Source organism: Tachyglossus aculeatus, chromosome 12 (assembly GCF_015852505.1).
Source record: "Tachyglossus aculeatus isolate mTacAcu1 chromosome 12, mTacAcu1.pri, whole genome shotgun sequence".
Lineage (NCBI taxonomy): Eukaryota > Metazoa > Chordata > Mammalia > Monotremata > Tachyglossidae > Tachyglossus > Tachyglossus aculeatus.
Window position 1 is genome coordinate 45,183,550 of NC_052077.1, and position 24,355 is coordinate 45,207,904.

Consider the following 24,355-nt stretch of genomic DNA (forward strand, 5'->3'; position numbering starts at 1 on the left):
GAGTGCAAAGCTGGAAACACAGGGTCTGGATTGTGTCAGGAGGAGTCAGACACTGACCAGCATGAGTCTGCTCTTCTGCATACTTTTGGGTGATGCATTTTCTCATTGAGAACGCCCTGGCTCCTGAGGTCCACATTAAGGCACCTCTCCAACTGAATGATCTTTATGCAGCCCGGAGACTCCCAACGAGAATGAGAAGAACAAACAGCAATAAAAGGACATTTTAAAGACCCGTCTTCAATCCAGACTTGTCACTGATTCGGAATGGTGCTTTTCCTCCCTCTCGCGGTCCTACTCAGGGAAGCTTTGTTTCATGTTGAGAATCTGCATTGCACGAAGGTAGCTTCATAAGTTGAATTTTTATCCCCAAGGTGAGCAAATAGAAACATTTAGGTCAAACATCATTTCCCCCTCTCTCTAAATTACTTTTGTCTGCCTCCCCAGTTAGAGTGCAATTAGTAGTAGCAATAGTTGTAGTAGTATTTCAGTGTTTCAGTATTTGGAGAAGCAGCATGGCTTAGTGAAAAGAGCCCGGGCTTGGGAGTCAGAAGTCATGTGTTCTAATCCCGCCTCTGCCACTTGTCAGCTGTATGACTTTGGGCAAGTCACTTCACTTCTCTGGGCCTCAGTTACCTCGTCTGTAAAATGGGGATTAAGACTGTGAGCCCCGCATGGGACAATCTGATAACTTTGTATCTAACCCAGTGCTTAGTACAGTGCTCTGCACACAGTAAGCGCTCAATAAATACGACTGAATGAATAGTAAGTGCTCAACAAAAACCATTATTATTATTATTCAGTGTTGCACCAAGCTACTTGAAAGCAGGGGTCATGTTTTCCATCTCCATTGGACTCTCCCAAACATTTAGTACTTGCAGTATTAAACACTTAACTATATGCCAAGTACTTTCCTATGAGCAACGTATAGGAAAACTGGACACAGTCCCAGTCTTACATGGGGTTCATGATCCAAGGGAGGAAGAACAGGTAACAATTTTACAAATGAGGAAACCAAGGCTTAGAGCAGTTAAGTGACTTGCCCAAGATTACACTGCAGGCAAGTGTCGGAGTGGAGATTAGAACCCAGGCCCTCTGATATCCGGGCCCAGGCTCTTTCCATTAGGCCACGTAAATGCACCTATTGCACACAGTATGTGCGCAATAAATACTACTGATCAATTGACTGATGGATCTAGTGGGAGCATACAGAACTTTAATTACACTATCTCAGAGTGGAAACAAAGTTGCGATCCTACCAAATAATTTTATACAGTCCATTTTCTTCCGGGGGAAAAAAGCAAATAGTTTTTGCTCTGTTGGGAAGAAAAATGAATTAAGGTTTAGAAGATAAATGCAAGTAGATTCCAGTAATTCCAAACGTTATTTTTGATGACAGAAGAGGTTGACGGGAAAAAGAAAAATATTTTTTGTTGCAGGCTCACGAAAAAATGGTTTAATATTATCAGTACTTTCAGAGGTATACTCTCACTTTCTTCCTTTCACTACAGGAAAAATTTCCTGATGTGTAAATTGGAGAAAGGGCTTTTTATCCTTCCTGCACCCAGAAGGTAAATGAGCTGTGATTACTGAGGATATAATACACTGAAATGTAGAAGGATTTTTTTCCTACAAACTCTTAAACAATGACCTCATTCAACCAGTTTTTCTCATGACTCCTGAGAAGATCGGATCTTCACTCGCAGACTTTCATCATCACAATCTCATTAGATTTTGGTGGCACTGATCCTGATAATCCGGATTTTGGGGGCCAGAAGAACCTCTTTGACTTACATTTGAAAAAAGGAATAAAGAAAAAACAAAAAAAAAAATGGAAATGATGAAAACTTTTTTTCCATTTAGGGAACCAAAGAACAGTTCAGAGTCACTGTAAACTCTACCAATATTTCCTCTACCCTCCCAGCAATTGTATACCAAATCTCCCAGACAGAAACAAAAGCAGGGGCTTTGCTTCTTTGATTCCATTCCTCATTGCTCCATTTGAATTAGTTTGGCCTTTTTCATAGCAAAAGAAGTTAACAAAGCAACTAAAGAAGGCAAAATGCCATTTTCACGACAGGCAATTATCTAACCCTGTTTTGGCTTAATTTCTCTAAAAGTCCCTTGAACAAAAAAGAAAAATGTGCTCTGTCTGTCCAAGGACTTGAATGCTTCAATTTAAATGCTTCAATTCAGATATCAATATGGGATAAAGGAGAAACTCGAGGGAGAACTATGGTGTCGGGAAAGGGTTAGCTGTCACAAAATTTGTTTCTAACTAAGCTGTCCCTGCCAGCCCCCAACCAGAGAAACCCCGAAGACCCGAGAACAAATCTGGGGGTCAGGGGAGTGGTGCTCAGGATCTACGGTGCAGCTTGAATCGCCCTCACTGGGTTCTGGGGCTTGCCAGCAGCTTAACAGCTGGCCAGTCAGCCCACATCTGCCCCTATCCATCCGCCTCAACTGCCTGCTCAGGCTGGCCGGAGGGGTCTCTAGGATGAGGTGGGGTCGGGTCCCCAGCAGAGCAGCTCAGGTCCTGGGTTCGAGGATGTGGGGCCTGAGTTTGCACTGTCTCCCAGCCCGCGCCGGCCACTGCCGCACCAGCATCGGTGGAGGTGCTGGCAGCTACTCAGGGGCCGATCCTGCCTCGTACCAGAGGGTCCTCCCTCTGGGGGGGCTTGGGCGGGCTGGGGCCAGGCGGGCGGATGGCTCACTGAGCCCAGGGCTCGAAGCCACAGAGGTGGCAAAGAGAGCCGCAGACCGTCAGCTGGGGGCATATCCTCCTGGTACCACCCCTGGCCCCCTTCCCACCCATTTCTGAGGTGGGGAAAAGCTATCTACAGTGGCCCATTCCGCCCCAGATGTGTGGGGGCAATGAAGTTGGTGCCGAGAGTAACACTGTTCACACTGGGGAAGGAAGAGACACACACACGGGTGTGTTACGGATATATCACTTGTAATTTCCTGCCCTGAGAGCATCTGGATGATGAATCATAAAAGGAGGCAGTGGGACCTGTTGGAAAGAGCCCAGACAGACTGGCAGACAGGAGAATCACAGTCTAGTTCCAGCTTTGCCCCTGATTTACTGGGAGACCGGAGCACACGCTTAACCTCTCCTGGCCTCAGTTTCCTCCTCTGTATAAAATCCCAGCCCTCCCTGCCTCTTAGACTGTGACTGCGTCCAATCTGATTTTCCTGTATCTATCCCTGGGCTTAGCACCGCAGTCCTTAGTCGGTGTTTAACCAATAGGATAATTACTATAAACAATGAGCGTGTGTGTATACTGATGTATGTGTAACTGTATTCTCATCTCCCCACTCCTGAAGGGACTCCAATGGTTGCCCATCCATCTCTGCATTAAGCAGAAACTCCTTACCAGCAGCTTCAAAGCACACAATCACCTTGCCCGCTCTTACCTCACCTTACTACTCTCCTACTACAATACACACACTTTGCTCCTCTAATGCCAACCTTCTCAACTGTACCTCGAATCTCATCTCGCTTGCCATCGGCCTTACCCACATCCTGCCTCTGGCCTAGAATGCCCTCCCTCTTCAAATATGATGGGCGACTACTCTCCCCCTCTTCAAAGGCTTATTGAAGGCACATCTCCTCCAAGAGGCTTTCCCTGACTAAACCCTCCTTTCCTCTACTCCCATGCCCTTCTGCATCAACTTGACTTGCTCCCTTTTTTCATTCCCCCTCCCAGACCCACAGCGTATCTGTAATTTTATTTATATTAATAAATATAATATTATATTAATGTCTGTCTCACCCTCTGGACTGTAGGCTTGTTGTGGGAAAGGAATGTGCTATATTGTACTCTATAAAGCGCTTAGTACAATGCTTGGCACACAATAAATCCTTGATAAATACGATTGACTGACTGATTTTACTGTGCTACTGAATTTGTTCTTCTTCAGCTTTGGTGCTAGGTGTGATTACGCCTCTGCAAGGGTCTGCTCAAGTGACAGAATGTCAAAAGGCATGGCAGGATAATCGAATCAGTCAATAGTATTTACTGAGCACCTTCTGTAGACAGACAGAATGCTTCCTAGTACAGTGCCTTTCAACAAGGGGGTGCTCAGTAAACGCAATAATGTCACTACCACTTTCTGCTGCACAAATCAACTGCCTTAAGCATCACTCAGCCCTCATCTCTTCTCACCTCAAATCTCTCCACCGGCTCCCTGAGACCCTCTGCACCCAACAAAAACTCCTCACAATCAGAGACTTCAATTTGCATTTTTAAAAAAAAGTCTTGAATGTTTAAAAATGTTCAGCAAGGACAAGGTTAAGTCGACCATTTTCTGCTAAGTTCAATATGAATTTCAATAAAATGTGGTTATTAGCTATCGTAGCAGTAAACTTGAATCCATAGTGACCAATTTCGGAGGTATTGTAAAATGTCTTAGCTTTCAAGTACAAGTGAGCCTCTGATTAACCTTGACGATGACAGAACTTGATTTTCTAATTCTAGCAAAAGAAATATTGTAGCTGGAAGCCAGACAAATGGACTTATCATCTTCAGACAGGCAGACACCTCATTCGCACAGGACATCATTTTCACTGTGAACTTGAACAAACCACATGGAAAAGCAGGCTTAGGAAATTGGCGTTTGTTCTACCATTACAGATCTAAGATGAAATGAGGGATAAGCCAACAAAACAGAAAACAGCTTATGGATCTGAGTGAGGCTTGCTTATACCTCTGCCAGGTCCGAAAAGAGTGCTTGACTTGTATTACGTCTCAGAGTGTCCCAATAGCTTCTGGAGACCAGTTCCTCAACATCCGTTTTAAGGACCTGTAGAAGTTTCAAGGAGCACAACTGAATTCCAAAGATTGGGAATTTATATACTATAAATGTCTTCTAACTAGCTCTCAAAAGGAAAAAGTCCACATTAGCTTACCTTTGGGTTTTGGCTGCACAAAAGAAGTATCAAATTACACTTTTGGTAACCTCACAATACTTTCAAAGTTCTAATGGTACATTATCGCTAATTCTTTACTAAGCACAATGTGGTGCTGTCAGAAACGATCAGGCCTTCTTCTTAGAGCAAAAGTAACACAATCTCTAAGAAAGCAATGTGAACATTTTATTAAAAGATAAATGTCTTGTGGACCAACGGTATGTTAGTAATTTGTAGTCACTTAGTTGATCGTCCAAATCTCGTATAATTTCAGTGGGAATTGCTGTGACTCCCTTGGTCCCTGCTCCAGCAAATCCCATTACATCAGTGAGTCAAAATAACTGGATACTACAGAAAAACAAAAATCTTCAAATACTCCATATTAGATCAAGACCACGTTTTCTCTTCCCTCTATGCCAACGAAGCTCCCACGGGGGACAGACTGAGATCTCAAAGAAGTCCTAGTTTCGGCCAGTGTAAGCAAAGAAATTCCAATTTTAATGTTTCTATGCAGAACTGACAGTCCAACAGGCCTTCTAAAAATAGAATAATGAGATACGGTTCCCCTCGGGGCCTTAGAAGGATCTTGGATTTGCTTTTTTTTTTTGGTGAACTAGAAGAAAATGGGGTTGAAGAAGAGTATTGGGGGTAGGTATAGACGCGGTTGGGAGGGGATAGGAATAGATATGGGTGGGGAGGGGTTCCTTTTTTTTGAGCTCCAGTTGTTATTAATAGCATGAATGTGCTTCAGTGAGCAGAACCTCAAGATCATTTACCAGTTCCTGAATTCATAACATGATTTGTAAACGACCTACAGGGCATATTTCTTGAATTTTTCATGCTCTGTTTGAATGATCTGGAAGGTTTAAAGTAGACAATAAAATATTCATGTAAATTCAGTTAGGACAGCATATGGAACATGAACTTCAATGTAATTATAAAGCAGGAAATCTGCTTATTATCCATTCTAGAAACCAAGCGACACTATCCCAGTGCTTAGTACAGTGCTTGGCATATAGTAAGCAGTTAACAAATACCACAATTATTATTAGCCCGAAGAAGACAAATAAATGAGCTTTAACTATGGTAAAAATGAAAAGCAAAAAAGGATTGGACAATGCCACTAGGATGGAATTGCAGCCTCCACATGGTGGGAATGTTTTCAATGCTGTTCAAAAAATATCCAATTCCTTCAGTTAGTAAAAAGACCTTTGCTTATTCATGAATGAGAGCAGGGTGGGAGAAGAGTGAGGAAGAGCGATGGAGAGCACTGCACCTCCAACAGGACGGCCCAGGGGGACTGGCAGGACACTGCCCCACGAAGAACATTCTGAATTCCTTAACCTCAGCCCGAAGGAGCACAGTCAGTAACACAAAGATCAACCCTGGGCCCCATAATCCAGAGGACAGAACTGAAGAGAGATGACACTAAACTGGGAGAGAGGGTAGTCACGTCCACAAAGACTGGAACAGAATTCAAAGGAGCAATGTGGATGTCAGACTCAGTCTACCAAAAATTAAGGCAAATCTCAGTAGGGCAAGGTCAAGGTACTACTCTTAGGGATAGAAACAAATTCATCAATCGAAAATTAGGGACAGGCCAGAGAGGCATACCAGAGCCAAAAGGGTGGGGCTGTAATGGATGATTTCTTAGAATTCTATTCTATTTATTTTATTTTGTTAGTGTGTTTGGCTTTGTTCTCTGTCTCCCCCTTTTAGACTGTGAGCCCACTGTTGGGTAGGGACTGTCTCTATATGTTGCCAACTTGTACTTCCCAAGCGCTTAGTACAGTGCTCTGCACACAGTAAGTGCTCAATAAATACGATTGATGATGATGGTGATTAAATTAAAGACCTCAGCTACATCATGAAGAAATCTCAAGTAACATTGGGCTATGTTGTCAGGAGATTACGACCTGCACAGGCTAGGAAGTTACTTTGCTTCTACTTTAATAATCACTAGCCAAGATTTTTGGAGGTGACTCCATTTAGTCTCTGCACTTTAAGGGAGATGTGGAGAGAATGGAGAAAAGCAAAGCCAATTTAAGGGAGGAAAATAGTTCTTAAGAGAAAAGGCTAAAGGAGTGGGATTAATTTGATAAGTATTTCTAAGCAGATGAAATTGGATTTTATGGAGGAGGAAGAAAGAGATGGGATAGGAGGAGGAATAAGAGGAGGAAGAAGAAGGAGGAAGAGGAGGAGGAAAAGAAGAAGGGGGAGGAGGAAAAGAAAAGAAAATGAAGGAGGAAGAGGAGAAGAGTCCTCAGTACAGATATAAAATACACATTTTTTCTGTAATATTGAATCATGAGACTAACCATTCATCTCAGGACAGAAAATTTCCTTGGGGAGGAAAACAAATGAGGATATATTACTAGGGCAGTCAATACCTAGGCCCCTAGGGTACTTAGAACAAGGGGAACATCTTTCCTCTACAGTATGTTTTCTCAGTTCATATTAATTCCCTATTAATACAGGAGGTTCAGTTCTAACAACAATAATGAGCAAATTAATAGACTTCAAATTTCTTGCCTTGCCAAATAATCTAGCCATGATTACATGGCTAAATAAAACTCTGAAATATGTCTTGCACCCACAAGGCTAGCTTAAATAACTATTTGAAGATCAGTCAAAATTAGAGAGCAACACTCTATCAATACCTGTTTAAGAGAAATAATCACGTCTAGATTTTTATTCAACATGATGCTTGCTGAAAAGTGAGAGATAAGTATTAAACAACAATCATATAACTGTGTGTAATTATTTCCCTTTCTGCCTCAAGGAAAAAAAATCCTAATTAGAAAGTGTATAATTTAATGACATGTCAAAGAACACAGAAATGACCTATGAGGTTTACTGTTATAATGACAGTAATAATAATAGCATTTATTAAGTGTGTTGTTACATGCCAAACACTGCACTAAGCACTGGGGTAGATACATGATAATCAGGGCCCACATGGGACTCACAGTCTAAACAGAGGACTGGGTTCTAATCCTGCTTCACCTTGTAGCTGCTGTGAGACTTTAGTCAAGTCACTTAACTTCTCTGTGTCTCAGTTAAAATGAGGGTTAATAAGGTGAGCCCTATCCAGGACAGGGACTGTGATTAATGTAATTATCTTGTATCTACCCTAGAGCTTAGTACAGTGCCTAACATATATTAAATGCTTAAAAAATACCATCAAAAAAGAAAAAAGAGAGAAGGCTTTTGGTCAATCTTAACATTAAGAAATGAAAATATTCCTTTTTAGGTGGCACAATGGGATTCAGAAGGCATTCCCCAAACTCTTTTGTCACAGACATTCAAGGGACTGGACCTAGAGGCTAGGGGCCATGGAAAAGCAAGTAACTCCATCTTTATTTCCCATTTTCTTTCCCTCAATATTAGACCACTAAAGGTCACTTCTCAGTCTTTTTTAAAAGGTGCTCTGCAGACTGGCAAATATGGAATCATGCAACCTAGTGCAAATGAAAAATCTAAAAAAGGAAAAAAGGGAATTTTTCTTGGGGGTTGAGGCCTGATTGTCTCTCCAGAAGTGCCGAGCTGAGAGGTTCCAGGTTAAGGTGAAGTGTTACCCCATTAGACTTGAACCCAAACAGAAACTAACTGTTCTGCCGAGAGTTGCCATGGGCCTCGATGGACATTAAATTGTGACAAGAGTCAGAACTCAATAAAAAGGAAAACCTGCGGCCAACTGCTTACCTAAAATTTATGAGTCTCACGGGATGGGACACAGATTAAATAAATGGAAGTTGCTCAAGAAATAAAAGATGAATGTGGGCAGAGAACAGAACCACATTCTCTCAGTGCAGGAAAGCTCACTTGTGAAGTTAGTTGCAAAACTTGGAAATGAAATCAACTGTCTCAGCCTTTTGGGCTCCTAGTTAGACAGAGAAGCAGCCTAGGAAAGAAATGGCCACAGGGTGAATGGGTTGAGAAACTGTTCCTCGATCCTGGTTCCCTGAAAGCTAAGGAGAGCTAGGAAACAGAGGGATGGGGTAAGGAGGGCAGGGGGTTGACCTGCCTAGGGAATTGGGAAAAAGCCTTAGTGCAGATCTGAATGAGGTAGACTCTGGGAGCTTGGGGAAGAGAGGGGAAAGGAGGCTCTCCAGTGTGGAGTCATACCTGGCCGAGAGGGAGATGATCAGTGCCAAGCAGTGTGGCCTAGTGGACAGAGGATTCAGAAGGACCTGGGTTCTAGTCCAGGCTCTTCCACTTGTCTGCTCTGTGATCTTGGGCAAGACAATTAACTTCTATGTGCCCCAGTTACCTCATCTGTAAAGTGGAAATTAAAACTTTGAGCCCCATGTGGGACAGGAATTGTGTCCAACCTGATTAGCTTGTATCTACTCCAGTGCTTAGTACAGTGACTGGCACATCACAAATTTGAAAAAAACAACAATAAAAAAACGCTGATCCAGGGAGGTGAATCTACTGGGTCCACTCAGGGTCTCCGAGATGGTGGACCTTTCTGTGATGGGACAGACTGAGAATAGTTCTATCCTCCTCCAGGGGCGACTCTGGGCCTGGGCTGGGCTCTCCGGACCTCCAGGACACTTGTCTTCTACACTGAAACCATCAGTCAATCAACCAATGGAATTTATTGAGTGTTTCCTGTGTGCAAAGCACTGTACTAAGAATACAATACAAAAGAATTGGTACAGACTATCCCTGCCCACAAGGAGCTTAGAGTCAAGCAGACTATTTGGTTAGAGATTCATGGACACGAAGTCGCTAATGGGGTTCGAGAGCGAAGAGTTGAAGGTGTCAGAAGGCGAGGAAAGGGTTAAAATGATACCTGGATGACAGTATTAGAGGGAAAAGTTACGGAATGCTAATTTATTTGCAAACAACTTTTACACTCTTGTCCCGCTGCCACTGTCAGAGGCAAACTCCAGCCTCGACAGGCCATTCGTCTCCCCTGGAAATGGCTGGTATTCTTAAATCTTCACAATTGGTGGAAAAAAATATGAAGCACTTGCTCTTTGTTGTCTGCCCGCTCTTCTGCCCCCTCCCACCTCTCTTCTTTTTCTCCCTGTCTCTCCACTTTGGTGGCTGATAGGAGAAGTCCCCAGGGGTGGGGAGCCTGAGAAAGACCAGTGGATGATGGGGCGGCAGGAAGGGTGGCAATGGTATTAGTGCTACAGAGAGCAAATTCCTTCCCCCTAGGGCTCCCATCCCCCCAAAAGCCCTTCTGTAAAGCTCTGTGGCTTCTATTTCAACTAGCTTCTTCCCCACTGCTCCCACCTTGGGTACCTGGCATTTCTGCTACCCCTTCTCTTGGTTCCTTTGGCAGGGATTTCTGGAATTGGGAATCAGTTTTTTAAAAACTAAAATGACCCCATCCTCCAACCAAAAAGTGCAAAATAAAGCCAGTTTTTACCACAAAATCAAGAAAGCCAAAAATGACCCCCACTGAAATACTACTATTCCAATCTATTGATGATGTGGAAGAAGATGACTTTCATATAATACCGTTAGCCTTTGGGAAACTAGACCTTTCCGGGAGCGGCTCTTTTCAGAAGACCTATTTGGCTCGAGCAGTTTCAGGTGGTTTACATCCCTCCAGAGACTTTTCTGGCTGGCTGAAGGGGAAACTGCTTCTACGGTGACATGTCTTCTAACTGATATCTGCCTAGGAGTTCATGTGGAAATGGAGACTGAGCCCATTTAGAAGAGATTCTTTGGCCAGCTGACTAGAGAATCTGGGCAATTTTACAATTTTATGAGGGGCTGGAGAGTCACATGATAATGTCTTGCTTTAACTGACCTGAGAGGAACGGCCCGCACACACTCACCCACTCTCTTCCCACAGGGACAGGGCAGGCTTGGGTATCAGGTAACTGGATTAGACAACAATGTCCTTCCCCGAGCCAGCCTTAACACAAAGAAGGCCTCAGTGAGCTCACTGAAGGAAGTCTCCCTACTTGTATGGAAGAGCCCAGTAAATCCCTGCTGTGTGAATCCTTCACTTTCTTTTCCCCCCAACAGCCTCTCTTAACAGCTGACCTTGGCCCTGGCCTGATGTGAAGTTAGCATAAACAGCTTTCCTTCCCTATCTTTTCAGAGCTGCCAAAAAACTGCAGGGAAGGAAATGACTTAACTCAGTAGGCTCTTTAGGTAGCAGTAAATCAACCCCTCGATATTTTAACAGCTTCAGGGGCTACTGTTGCCACCATAATCAACATCACCAGGTATCCCAGATGAGCCCCGCGACGCTTACAGGACAGTAAGGTGTTGTACGTACACTCTCGGGAGGAGCGTGGTATCCGTAAAGCTGAAGACGCTGACAATTCAGCGGCAAGGGCCAAGGGAAGTGCCACATTTCAGTATGGAGCCCAGAACAGCAAGAAAAAAAGAGAAATGACAAAAGAACAGATTAGAGGGGGGCAAACCATTGCTCCAGTTCAGCAGTCACAGAGCATAGGGGAGACTGGCCAAGACGGGAGGTGATGGGTTTCCTACTTCCCACCTAGACTACACAAATACGGTATCATTCCATAGGCACATCCTAGACAGACCCGGTTCAAAGCACAATCTGCACTGGTCTCTGGTTCACGTTACTTTTGACTCATGAAGGTGTGGGGGTGGCTCGTTTGGGCCTCGGTTTGAGGAAATGCTGGGTCTCCTCCTTTAAAACCTAAAAATCTTGGTCAATAGAAGCAAAATCTATGACGATGCAGATTCACAGTTTCATATACTACAATGATGACTGTGTCTACGGTTCAAACTGTATCCAGTTCCCTAACCTGTCAATCCCGGATTATGCTTCATTTGACTTTGTAGAGTTCTTTAATGTTTACATTAGCCAGATAATTTTTTTTTAACTCAACCAATTTTTCCAGGTTATGAGAAATGGAATAAATGGATCCAGAAACATTTAGTTCATGGCCAAATTGGTTCATTTGATTACAAAGGTTTCCTGCAGACCAGAGAATGATCTGATGAAAATGCACTGGGGACCACTCTGGAGGTTTGGGTGGCTTCATCCAGTGGGGTCGGCTGGGAGCTGGGGGAGAGGGAAGGGGGAACGGTCACTTCCCTCAGTGTTCAGGCACCCACGCTACCACAGCTACGTATGGTTGTACAAACCCTGGTTTCCCCTGCCTGGGCCACCTTGGTAGGGGGGATGAGGGGGAGAGGAAGGAAGGGGCTCAGTCTGGGAAGGCAATGTATAGAGACGGTCCCTACCCACCAACGGGCTCACAGTCTAGAAGAGGGAGACAGACAACAAAACAAACAGACACATTCCCTGCCCACAAATGGCTTACAATCTAGAGGGGAAGACAGACATCGATATAAATAAATAAATTACAGATATTTATTAAGTGCTTATTATGAGCCAGACCCTGCACTGATTAACTTGTATCTACTCCAGCACTTAAGTGCACACAATAAGTGCACATAATAAGTATGTTAAGTGCACACAATAAGCACTTAACATATGCCATTAAAAAAGTACTAATACTAACATCTCACTATTCTTCATTCTCATCTCTCTCGCCATTGACTTTTGTTCATTCCCCCCCTCCTGACTGGAACTTCTCTTTCACATCTGACAGGTCACTACTCTCCCCAACTCCAAAGCCCTACAGCTACGATATCTCATCCAGCAAGCCTTCTCTGCCAAATCTGTCAACCCACATTGTATTTTCCATCCTTGTCACATCACCCAAGCAGTTAAGAAGCAGCATGGCCTAGTGGATAAAGCACGGGGCTGGGAGTCAGAACATCATGGGTTCTAATCCTGCTTCTCCACTTGTCTGCTGTCACTTGGCAAGTCACTTCCCTCATCTGTAAAGTGGGTATTTAGACTGTGAGCCCCAAGTGGGACACGGACTTTGTCCAATCCAATTATCTTGCATTTACCCCATTGTTTTACAGTGGTGCTGTACCTGCTGTGTGACCTTGGGCAAATCACTTAACTTCTCTGTACCTCAGTCCCCTCATCTGCAAAATAGGGATTCAAAACCTGTTCTCCCTCCCGTCTAGGCTGCGAGTCCTATCTGGGCCCCGATTATCTTGTATCTACTCCAGTGCTTTGTACAGTGCTTGGCACATAGTAAGACTAAATAAATACCACTACTAGTATTAGTAGTGGTAGTATTTATTAAGCACTTACTATGGGCAGAGCACTATACTAAGTGCTGTGAAAAAATACACAGTTGAGAATTAGGCCCAATTCCTGTCCCTTGGGGGCTCAAAACCTAAAATGTTGAATGATGATTCTGAAAATCTTGGATATGCCACGAGTTAAATTCACTTGGACATTTCTGACATTTTCACCCTTTTGTAAAGAAGGAAGATAGAGTGCAGAGATGTGCAGAGAAGTAGCGTGGCTTAGTGGGAAGGGCACGGGCTTGGGAGTCAGAAGACGTGGGTTCTAATCCCAGCTCTGCCACTTGTCCGCTGTGTGACCTTGGGCAAGTCACTTCACTTCTCTGGGCCTCAGTTACCTCATCTGGAAAATGGGGATTAAAAGTGTGAGCTCCACGTGGGACAACCTGATTACCCTGTATCTACCCCAGTGCTTAGAACAGTGCTTGGCACATAGTAAACACTAAACAAATACCACAATTATTATTATTATTATTATTATTATTATTATTATCATTATCATTACATCTCCTGCAGTTTTTGAATAAGATCAAATCTGTAAGGCCTCAAGCAGCATCTCTCCTCTGATGGGAGCCCTGAGGCAGCTCAGAGGAATGGTGGGTGGGATGGTTGTCCTCTGGCCCTCCTCAAGGGTCTGGGTACTGGGCAGGGGTGTGTGCACCTTAACCCTTCATGGACAGGCATCCATTCATCTCCTAACCCTTCTTGGGTCTAGAACCCTTTTTCCCTTTAGAAACCCCTTTATGTACCTCTCATCTAGGAATTGAATTTAATCCTTCTTGAATGTAATGCTCATTTCTGCCTGCACAACTCCCTGAGATAAGAAAATCCCCATCCTTCCTCCCACTTTGGGAAGAAACATTGACTTCTGTCAGTCTCAAACTTCCCTCCACCTCATCCCTGCCTTTGGGGATGTAAGGACACCAATTCTGCGCTTCCCCTGCCCACCCGGTTCACAACTTTGTAAGATGCAGTCATATGTGTTGCTTCAGTTGAGATCTTTCCAGACTGAAAAACACTTGACCTTTTTACTCCCTTCTCAGTTGGTAGCTTCTCCAGCCCCGATCCCTCCAGAAGTCTGCCTCAAGGCCTGCCTTGTCTTTTCAAAACTCTGGCAACCAGAACGACACACAGCACTCTGCAGCCGAGCCAACCACAGGGTGTTACAGTATGAGGCGGAACCGGGCCCTGGGCTTTAATTTCCCATCCTCCTGGCCCTGCTGCTTGCTGCCACGCAGTGGGTCAGCTTTCTGACATTTTGTCTTTAGCCACGAAAACCTTTTCTGCCACGTGGTGAAACTAATTCTCTGACCCACAGGTCTAGGGGTCCCAACAGTGTACTCTAGGAGCATAGAGAATAGACTCTTCACCCTCCCTACCTTCTTCAAGTTCTGCTTGGGGCTATTTTGATTGGAAAAATCCCACCAAAAGGGGGGATGCTCCTGGCAGGTGTCACCTCCCCTCAACTTGGCTCTCTTGGGGGGGGGCCTTTGTAGCCATGACCGGGGCTGGAGGGAAGTTGGTATGTTTCACTTCATTCGATCGTATTTATTGAGCGCTTACTATGTGCAAAGCACTGTTCTAAGCGCTGGGGGGATACAAGGTGATCAGGTTGTCCCACGTGGGGCTCACAGTCTTCATCCCCATTTTACAGATGAGGTCACTGAGGCTCAGAGAAGTGAAGTGACTTGCCCAAGGTCACACAGCAGACATGTGGCAGAGCCGGGATTCGAACCCATGACCTCTGACTCCAAAGCCCGGGCTCTTCCCACTGAGCCATGCCGCTTTTCACCTCCCTGCCTTGGGCCACATTGTTCAGAACTCAAGCCACGAGCTCTGTGTGGTGTCCCAGTTTGACACCCGTTTGCCCTCTTCCACCCCATCCTCTCTGCTCCCCCCAACTACTGCCCCTTTTTTGTCCTTGGAGCCCTCTGGCTTCTTTCACAATCAAAGATATGGGCGAGGGAGACACAGTGAAACAGATCAAGAAGAAACCTACCACTTCCTAGTGCTGATGCCCAAGCTTTTTCTATTCACCATTTGCCTGAGCCTAACAGATCAATTTCTGCTGAAAAATTAGTTTTAATTTATGTAATGGTAAAAAAGTCTACTAGTTGAAGAATTGCCTGGAAGCATGGAACCGGGAGACCCTGATTCTAATGATAATAATAATAATAATAATAATAATAATAATAATAATAATAATAATAATGGTATTAATTGCTTCCTCCCTGCCACGTGCCCTGCTAAGATACAAAATAATCAGATCAGACTCCGTCCCCTGCCCCACATGTGGCTCACAATCTAAAAGGGAAGAACAATCTAAAAGAGAAGCAGTGTGGCTCAGTGGAAAGACCGCAAGCTTGGGAGTCAGAGGTCATGGGTTCTAATCTCAGCTCCGCCACTTGTCAGCTGTGTGACTTTGGGCAAGTCACTTAACTTCTCTGTGCCTCAGTTACCTCATCTGGAAAATGGGGATTAAGACTGTGAGCCCCACGTGGGACAACCTGATTACCTTGTATCTCCCCCAGAGCTTAGAACAGTGCTCGGCACACAGTAAGCGCTTAACAAATACCTAAATTATTATTATTTATTAAGAACAATTATTTTATTCCCATTTTACAGATGAGGAAACTGAGGCACAGTGACTTACTAAGCAGGCCAGTGACAGAAGTAGGACTAGAAAATGGGTCTTCAGTTCTTTCTTCTAGGCCATGCTGCCTCCTGGCTTTAGTCCTAGCTCTGCCACTGGCCTGCTCTCTGGCCTTAGGCAAGCCACTTAACCTCTCTGAGCTAGGAGTTTTCTCATATGTAAACTGGAGATAAGATAGGCTGTGAGCCCCGTGAGCCCCATGTAGGACAGGGACTGTTTTCAATTTGATAATCTTGTACCTACCCTAATGCTTGCCACATAGTAAGGGCTTAGTGAATGGAATAACTACTATTATTACTACTACAAATACAAAGGCAGGCCGTCTTTAGCTTCATTCCCTTCCAATTGGTGTGATGTGGGCCCGTTTTCCACATCAACATCTTGGGAACCAGTTCCACAGACTCCTTGGAGCAATTTGGAAGATTGGCAACATAAACAACAGTAATGAGGTTCTGTATGTTGAAAGGAGGCTAATTAGGAAATTGGAAAGAAATGGCTCGTTGAGTTTTCATCTGTGGTGCCTAGCTGAGGACATTCACCTTGGCAGAGGAACTCCCACAGCCCAGACTCCAAGGGGAGCCGATTATCCTTCTTGTATTTACATCTGGCCAAGGCATAAAATTAACAATTGGACAGCTCCAGGAAAACACTGTGATCCACCTTCATATTTACACAAAACGGTATCAGGCTTCCATTAGGCTTCCCCCGCGGACTCCCACAGAGGAGGAGATGAAGATGAATTGGTGGACGATAACATCACTGTCAATTAACCCGAGTCTTCAAGTCTGGGTGAAGAGGAAAGTCCCCAGTCGAGCTGGGCTGGGCTTGCCCCTCTCCCTCTGGAAAGCAGAGGGCCTGGGCCAGAGCCCTTGCAAAGCCTCCCAAGGCAGTGGGGAGCCAGGAACTTCAATCAATCAACAGATTATTTCATGCGCTTAGTGAGTGCTTGGCACTGATACTCCCTGCTCCTTGTGGCCAGGGATCATGTCTACCAACTCCTTCATATCGTAGTCCCCAAGCACTTGGTTCAGTGCTCTGAACACAGTAAGTGGTCAATCGGTGCCACCAATTGATAGATTATACCCTGCAGCTGCTCCTAAGACACAGCAAGGAGCAAGTAGACATGAGGGAATGGCCCGGGAAGGCAGAGAAGGAGCATGAACCTCCCCTCCTTGCTTAAAAGAGCCGGTAAAGGAAGAATCCCACCCCGCCCCACAAAAATTGCAATCAGTCTTACCAGCTTTGCCCGTTTTTCCTCATCTCCTTTTGTCTCTCTCTTCTCATTTTTCTTCCTAAATATCTCTTGAAGCTGAAAAATAAGCAATAATTTCTGAGTTAGTCGATCTGAAATTAAAATATCAAAGACAAATTGTCCTTAGGCATGGCCCAAAGAAGGAGCTCGGGGAGGCAGTATGGTCTAGTGAAAAGAGCTGGGGCAGGAAGTCAGGAGACCCGGTTTCTAGTCCCGACTCCACCACTTTCCTGCTGAGGGACTTTGGGCAGGTAATTTAACTTTCCTGTGCCTTAGCTTCCTCATAATAATGACATTTATTAAGCACTTACTACATGCAAAGCACTGTTCTAAGCACTGGGGAGGTTACAAGGTGATCAGGTTGTCCCACGGGGGGCTCACAGTCTTAATCCCCATTTTACAGATTAGTGAACTGAGGCACAGAGAAGTTAAGTGACTTGCCCAAAGTCACATAGCTGACAAGTGGCGGAGCTGGGATTTGAACCCATGACCTCTGACTCCAAAGCCTGGGCTCTTTCCACTGAGCCACGCTGCTTCTCTATCTTCCTCATCTGCTTCCTCATCTTTAAATGGGGATAAAATACCTGTTCTCCCTCTTTCTTAGCCCTCCAAGATTCCCCTATTGGCTACTATAATTGACAAACATTCAGAAGCACCATCTCAATTACATCTATGGCTTTTAGGTGTGGTTTGGGCACGTATGAGATTATGATCAAATTCCAGGTTAATATTTTTCCTAGGATCGAGGAAAAGAAAATCAATCAATCATTCGTATTTATTGAGTGCTTACTGTGTGCAGAGCACTGTACTAAGCACTTGGGAAGTACAAGTTGGCAACATATAGAGACGGTCCCTACCCAACAGTGGCCTTACAGTCTAAAATGTCATGTGAATTCAGAATAAAATGCTCAAAATGTAAAGTGCTATTCATTGAGCACTTCTGTGAACAGTGCACTCGACCAAATGCTTGGGAGAGTGCAAGAATAATAAAAGACATATTTCCCCACCCTCAAGGAATTAGAATCTAAAAGGGGAAAACAGTTAGACAAAAACTACCAAATCAATCTAAATAAGGGCTAAGATTGGGTACAAATGCAAACTGCTCAAGGCATCTGTTGGAAGACCCAGCTTGGGGCAGTGGGGCTGAATCGGGGACATCTTTCTGAGAGGAAGTGGGCTTTTAGGAAGGCTTTAAAGATGTGGATATTTCTGGTCTAACAGATTTGGATGGGAAGGGAGTTCTAGGCAGAGGGGACAGTGTGACCATGAGGTCAGGGGCAGGAGAATCATGAACGGAGTAGGTTTTGGAACTGAGCTTGGGAGAGGCAAAGAGTGCACTGCAGGGTGGAGTGGGTAAAGGGAGGTGAGAGGTGACATCAATCAATCAATTGTATTTATTGAGCACTTACTGTGTGCAGAGCACTGTACTAAGCGCTTGGGAAGTACAAGTTGGCAACATATAGAGACAGTCCCTACCCAACAGTGGGCTCACAGTCTAAAAGGGGGAGACAGAGAACAAAACCAAACATACTAACAAAATAAAATAAATAGAATAGATATGTACAATTAAAATAGAGTAATAAATATGTACAAACATATATACATATATACTTGTATACATATATACATATATATATACACATGGGGAAAGCTGGTGGGCAGTCCTGAAACCAATCGCTAAGGAGTTTCTGCCTAATGCAGAGGGAAATGGGAGGAGAGATGTGTGCCAATCAATATTTTTATAAGATGATCTGAGCTGCAGATAACGATTATTGCTATCATTATTATTATTATTGCATTTGTTATGCACTTACTATGGGCCAAGAACTGTACTAAGTGCTGGGAAAGATAAGATAATCAGGCTGGATAGAGTCCAACATGGGGCTCACATTTAAATAGAGAGAACAGGTACTGAATCTCCATTTTACCGATGATGAAACTGTGTCACAGAGAAGTCATTTGCCTAAATTCACACAGCAGTAAAGTGACGGAGCCAGGTCCTCTAACTCTCAAGTCTGTGCTCTGTCCACGCTGCTTCAAGATGCTGAATGACAAGAGTTGGGACTAGGGTGGCTACTGCCTGGGATCCAGGAAATGTTGCAGAGGAAGGAAGAACTGGCAGGAACTAACGACTGACTGTATGTGAGAGTGAGAAGATAAGGAGAGGTTAAGGATGATGCCAAGGTAGTTCTGCGTTCTGAGTCAGAGAAGGTGGTTTTTGCGGTCAACAGATACGGGAAAGTTAGGAGGACGAGTGGGGTGAGGGAAAAAGATAAAAGAATTTGTTTTAGACATGTTGAGTTTGAGGCCCCAGCAAATAAACCATGTATCATAAATTATTTATTTATATTAATGTCTGTCTCCCCCTCTAGACTGCAAATTCATTGCACGTCTACCAACTTTGTTGTACTGTGCTCTCCCAAGTTCTTGGTAATAATAATAATAATGGCATTTATTAAGCACTTACTCTGCGCAAAGCACTGTTCTAAGCACTGGGGAGGTTACAAGGTGATCAGGTTGTCCCATAGGGGGGTTCACAGTCTTAATCCCCATTTTACAGATGAGGGAACTGAGGCCCAAGAAGTGAAGTGACTTGCCCAATGTCACACAGCTGACAGTTGGCGAAGGCAGGATTCGAACCCTTGACCTCTGACTCCAAAGCCCGGGCTCTTTCCCACTAAGCCCCGCTGCTTCTAGTACAGTGCTTTGCACATGGTAGGCACGCAATAAATACTACTGATGATGATGAGGTATCCTGAAGGCTTGAAGAAATTGTGAAACTGAATAGTGGGGTGGTGAGGTCGCTCTGTAGGTCATCGCTGCCACAGAGCGGTAATGGAAGCCACGACAGGGATGAGAGAACAAATTCAGGGCGAGAAGAACAGAGTCTTGGGAGTGAATCAGACTGGGAAGGGGTGGTCCTATATCAAGTAATGTAGCAGAACAAGGAGAGAACGAGGTTGGCAAGACCAAGGGCACAGCCACACTTGTCCACAAGGTCAAAAGCTTCTGAAAGGTCAAGGCGGTCTGTGGCAGAGTAGATAGTCCCTTGGACTGGTTAGATGGAGGACATTGGTAGCCTTGGAGGTGGGGGTCTCTGGAGTAAAAAAGGGAAAAATCTGAAAGGGAGGGGCATCAAGAGAGTTGGTGGAGAGGCAGTGAAGACAGCAGGTGCATACAATCCTTTCAGAGAGTTAGATCAGGAATGGAAGGAGGCTGGAGGGCCCCATGGGATCTAGAGAAGGCCATTTCAAAACAGGGGAGACTTTAGCAGAGGGGACATCAGAGAATAAGTGGTGGAAGATAGTAGCGAGAGAGGGGAGGTGGATGGAAGCAAATAGTTTTGGGAGATGAGAGGAGATTAATTCAATTGTATTCATTGAGCTCTTACTGTGTGCTGAGCACTGAACTAAGCGCTTGGGAATGTAGAATATAACAATAAACACTGCCCCCAGTGAGCTTACAGTTGGAAAGAGGCACAGGAAGCCAGGGAAAACTTGAAAGTGGGGGGGAAGAGTTCCTCTTGAGAGACTGCTGGGAAAGAGGAGAAATAGGTGGGTATTAGAGCGATGGGTTGGTGAAAGTCTGTGACTTCCCAAGCAGCCCGTACAGTACCTGATTCACTCTCTGCATCGGGCCTGGGAGGTGGAAGAAGAGCCTCCTCTGCCCCCGGCATGGTCCCCCTTCCTTGGCTGACCCAGAGCAAGGGGAGAAAGAGCCCGCCGTGTCCAGGAGCTGCCCAATGGCTGGCTGCAGGAGGGAGGGCTCGCTCTTCACCTGGGTAGGGGACAGCTGGGAATGCTGGCGTCCAACCCTGGCAGACCGCTGGCTGCTCCGCCGTTCAACTCAGTTCGCGGGGGGCCGGACTCAGGTCCTGCAGCTAAGTCCAGGCCCAAAGAGCCCAGGCTTTCCACCGGTTGTTCCAGGAGCTGAACCAGGCATTCCCCACCTACTGTCCATGACTCCGGGCTGGTTGCCCAGGAGATCCACTCCACCATTTGCAAGCACCCAATCTTAGTTGTCATTCCTCTAGAGAAGGTACGATCCTCCCACAGGGAGCAATGTGGTCTGGGGGGGAAAGCACAAGCCTGGGAGTCGAAGGACCTGGGTTCTAATCTTGGCTCTGCCACTTGCTTGCTGCACGACCTTGAACACGTCACTTCAATTCTCTGGATCTTAAGTTTCCTCAACTGTTAAATGGGTATTCAATACCCGTTCTCCTTCCTACTTAGACTATAAGGCTCACATGGGACAGGGACTGTATCCAACCTGATTAACTTCTGTCTACTCCAGTGCTTAGAATGGGGCTTGACACACAGTAAGCACTTAACAAATATCACAATTATTATTATTATTACCCACATGTCCATTTAAAGCACTGGGAGAGGCTGGAGTTTGGATTGGATGGTTGTAGTACTAGTAGCAACCCTTGACTAATGCTTTATGGCACTCAAGCTTTCTTTCCCCATTATCCTCGCTCCTCTCCCATTGTACCCCAGCTCACACTTCACTCCCTTCAAGCCAACCTACTTACTATGCCTCTTTCTCACCTGTTGCTCTCACCCTCCCTCCAGCTGGAATTCACTTCTGGCAGACCACTGCTCTCCCCATCTGCAAAGCCCATATCCATCAGCAAAGCTCTTCTAAAATGACATCACCTCCAGGAAGTCTTCCCTGATTGATCTCCTATCTCTCCCTTATTTCTCTCCCTCTGCCACATCAGCAGTTATGGATCCCCTAAACTCTTGGGTAGTCACCACCCTAGAGCCCAGCACTTATGTGCACAGCTTTAAACTCTGTAGCTTCTTTCTACCTGTAACTGACTCTTCATTCCTTGAGGGCAGGTATCCAGTCTACTAGCTCTATAGTACTCTTCCATGTTCTTATTTCAGTCCTGTGTACAGATTAAGTGCTCAAAAAATACAATTGATGGATTAGCAATGAAATGGCAGTGTTTAGGACACGTTTTCTAGCCCCTCGCTAATTCAGAGCGAGCAGTGGGTCTCTAGCAAGGCAGCTCAGCCACTCGGGAATTCCCTGGGCTACGACCTAAAGCCCTTGAGAATGCCAGTATTGAGCCAAATCGACCTGGGTGCCATCCCCAAACATTGCAATGGGTTGCCTGGAGTAATTGTGAGATGGAGAGCTAGCCCTTGACGGAAGGCTAGCCACTCAGTATCTTCTGGCAGAAAGGGGTTGCTCAATTCTAGAGCAGGGGACCTGGAAGCTGAACCTGAGAATTCATTCAATTGATTCAGTCATATTTACTGAGCGCTGACTGTGTGCAGAGCACTGACCTAAGAGCTTGGAAAGTACAATTCAGCAATAAAGAGAGACAATCCCTGCCCACAGTGGGCTCACAGTCTAGAACAGTTGGTGCTTGGTACTAAAGGGAGGGGACATGGGGGCCTGGGATAGGTGCTGGTGGACTTTGTGTGGAGGCCAGGGTCCTTGGCCCTATTTTCCCCAGCTCCTTCTCCCTTCTTGGATCTGTGACCTTTGGGCATTTGATCTTCACCCTACCCTCAACCCCACAGCATTTATGTACCTATCTTTAAATTATATAAATGACTTATATTCACATCTGTCTCCCCTTCTAGACTGCAAGCTCATCTGGGGCAGGGAACACCTTCCACCTCTGTTGTATTATACTCTCCCAAGCACTTAGTACAGTACTCCGCAAATAGTAGGTGCTCAATGAATTCCATGGATTGACTGGGACTGGGATTTAAGGGCTTCTTGCACTTGGTTCCCTCAGATGAATCAACTTGGCCAGAGCCCTGGATTAGTGGGAAGCTGTGGTCTGAATGGAATTCTCCTGTTTACACTGCGAGGTCCGTTGTGTTTGTAAACAGGTGTGTGTAATAACATCTGCTCCACACTTGTGAACATTATGTGAGAACTACCTCTCTGTTCGGCTTGGTGAGCTTTTAAAAAACTACATCACATACTTTCACAGTTTTTGCTCAGCTAAGACACTTGCTTTGTAGAGTTTATCCACAATTTGGAATGATCTCTTTCAAAGGGAATTTAAAAGTAACATGTCTTCATTGGATATTAAAACAGAAATAGAGCCGCTGGAAAAATAATTTCAAATATTTAATCACTAATCAAAAGCAATAGTTAGTATACGTACCACCAAAAACTCCTTTTTGTCCACCATTTCATTGCCATCGGTATCGAACATGTTGAAAGCTATTTTAAAACCTGCATGAGGCTCTGCCCAAAGAAGTATGCAAAATGTCAATGCAATGGCAAACACGTTTTAAAATCAGTTACCAAAAACTCTGACCCTGCTCACGTGGCAGGTCAGCCTAATTCCGGGCCCAGGGGAATCTGAGTCTGTGGCCACCCCTAGGTTGGAGAAGAGCAACTCGGGGTGGTGCCAGGGCCCAACCCCTGGGATTGAGGAATGGACTCAGGGGTGATCTAATGGAAAGAGCAAGTGGACAACTCACTTGACTTCCCTGTGCATCAGTCTGCTCATCCGGAAGCCTTCCCCTTAGAGTGTGAGCCCCTTGGGGGACAGGGACTGGTTGCCTTGTGTCTAACCAGAGTTTAATACAGTGCTTGACACATAGCAAGCGCTTAAAAAACAGCACTATTATTATTAGCTACCTCAGAGTTTAGCACCATGCATGACACATCCTAAGCGCTGAACAAACATTATCATTATTATTATTATTATTGTTATTATGACTGATTCCAGGGGCCAGAGACTCCCATCAGTATTTCTGAAGGGGTTCAATGAGCAAGTAAGAAACATTATCAGAACTCTAATTACGACCCATATGAATCAGACTTACAGGATTTGCAGCTTCATTCATTCATTCATTGTCGTATTTATTGAATGCTCACTGTGTGCAGAGCACTGTACTAAGCACTTAGCAGAGCTTCCCAAATCCCCAATCTCTCCTTCTTGCTCTGTTTCCAGGATTTAAAGGTTTTTGAGCTCAAACTTTCTCAAAGGGCCTTCTTGCTAATGAACCTAGTCAGAATCAGTTTGTCTATCCACCTCCATTTCTTTCCCCAGAAAGATAATGAAAATGGAAAACCAAAAGCTCAAGGCAAAGGGCAGGGTCTATTTCCATCCTGAAGATCCAACTTTCAAAAAAGCCCTCGACAGTTTCTCCATAGTGTGTAGTCAACCTAACCTACACAGAAAGGTGCTACTGCATTTCCCGCCAAACACTGGTTGTTTGGTTGTGGTATTTATTAAAAACTGCAGAAAGGAAAGCAAAAGAAAAACAGATAACCTGCTTTAATTTAAGTAAAAAAGAATCCTTCTTTAGAGAAAAACGGTGAAATGTTTATGCTCTTTATTTAGGAAGCTTGATTACAACCTAGAAGGGTGAGGTAATGGAATTTCAAGGTAAATTTAAAGTAATTTTCCCATACCAAATTTGCAGCACAAGAGGAA

General features: G+C 44.8%; 1 protein-coding gene across 1 annotated transcript in view; it reads right to left on the reverse strand.

Annotated features, from left to right (window-relative positions):
* Nucleotides 1-24,355, reverse strand: part of MICU3 (mitochondrial calcium uptake family member 3) — a 70,072-nt gene that overhangs the window by 16,665 nt on the left and 29,052 nt on the right. Inside the window, 4 exon segments of the mRNA XM_038755076.1 lie at nucleotides 4,708-4,803; nucleotides 11,160-11,198; nucleotides 16,921-16,992; nucleotides 23,072-23,154. Of these exon segments, the coding sequence (XP_038611004.1) occupies nucleotides 4,708-4,803; nucleotides 11,160-11,198; nucleotides 16,921-16,992; nucleotides 23,072-23,154 (290 nt within the window).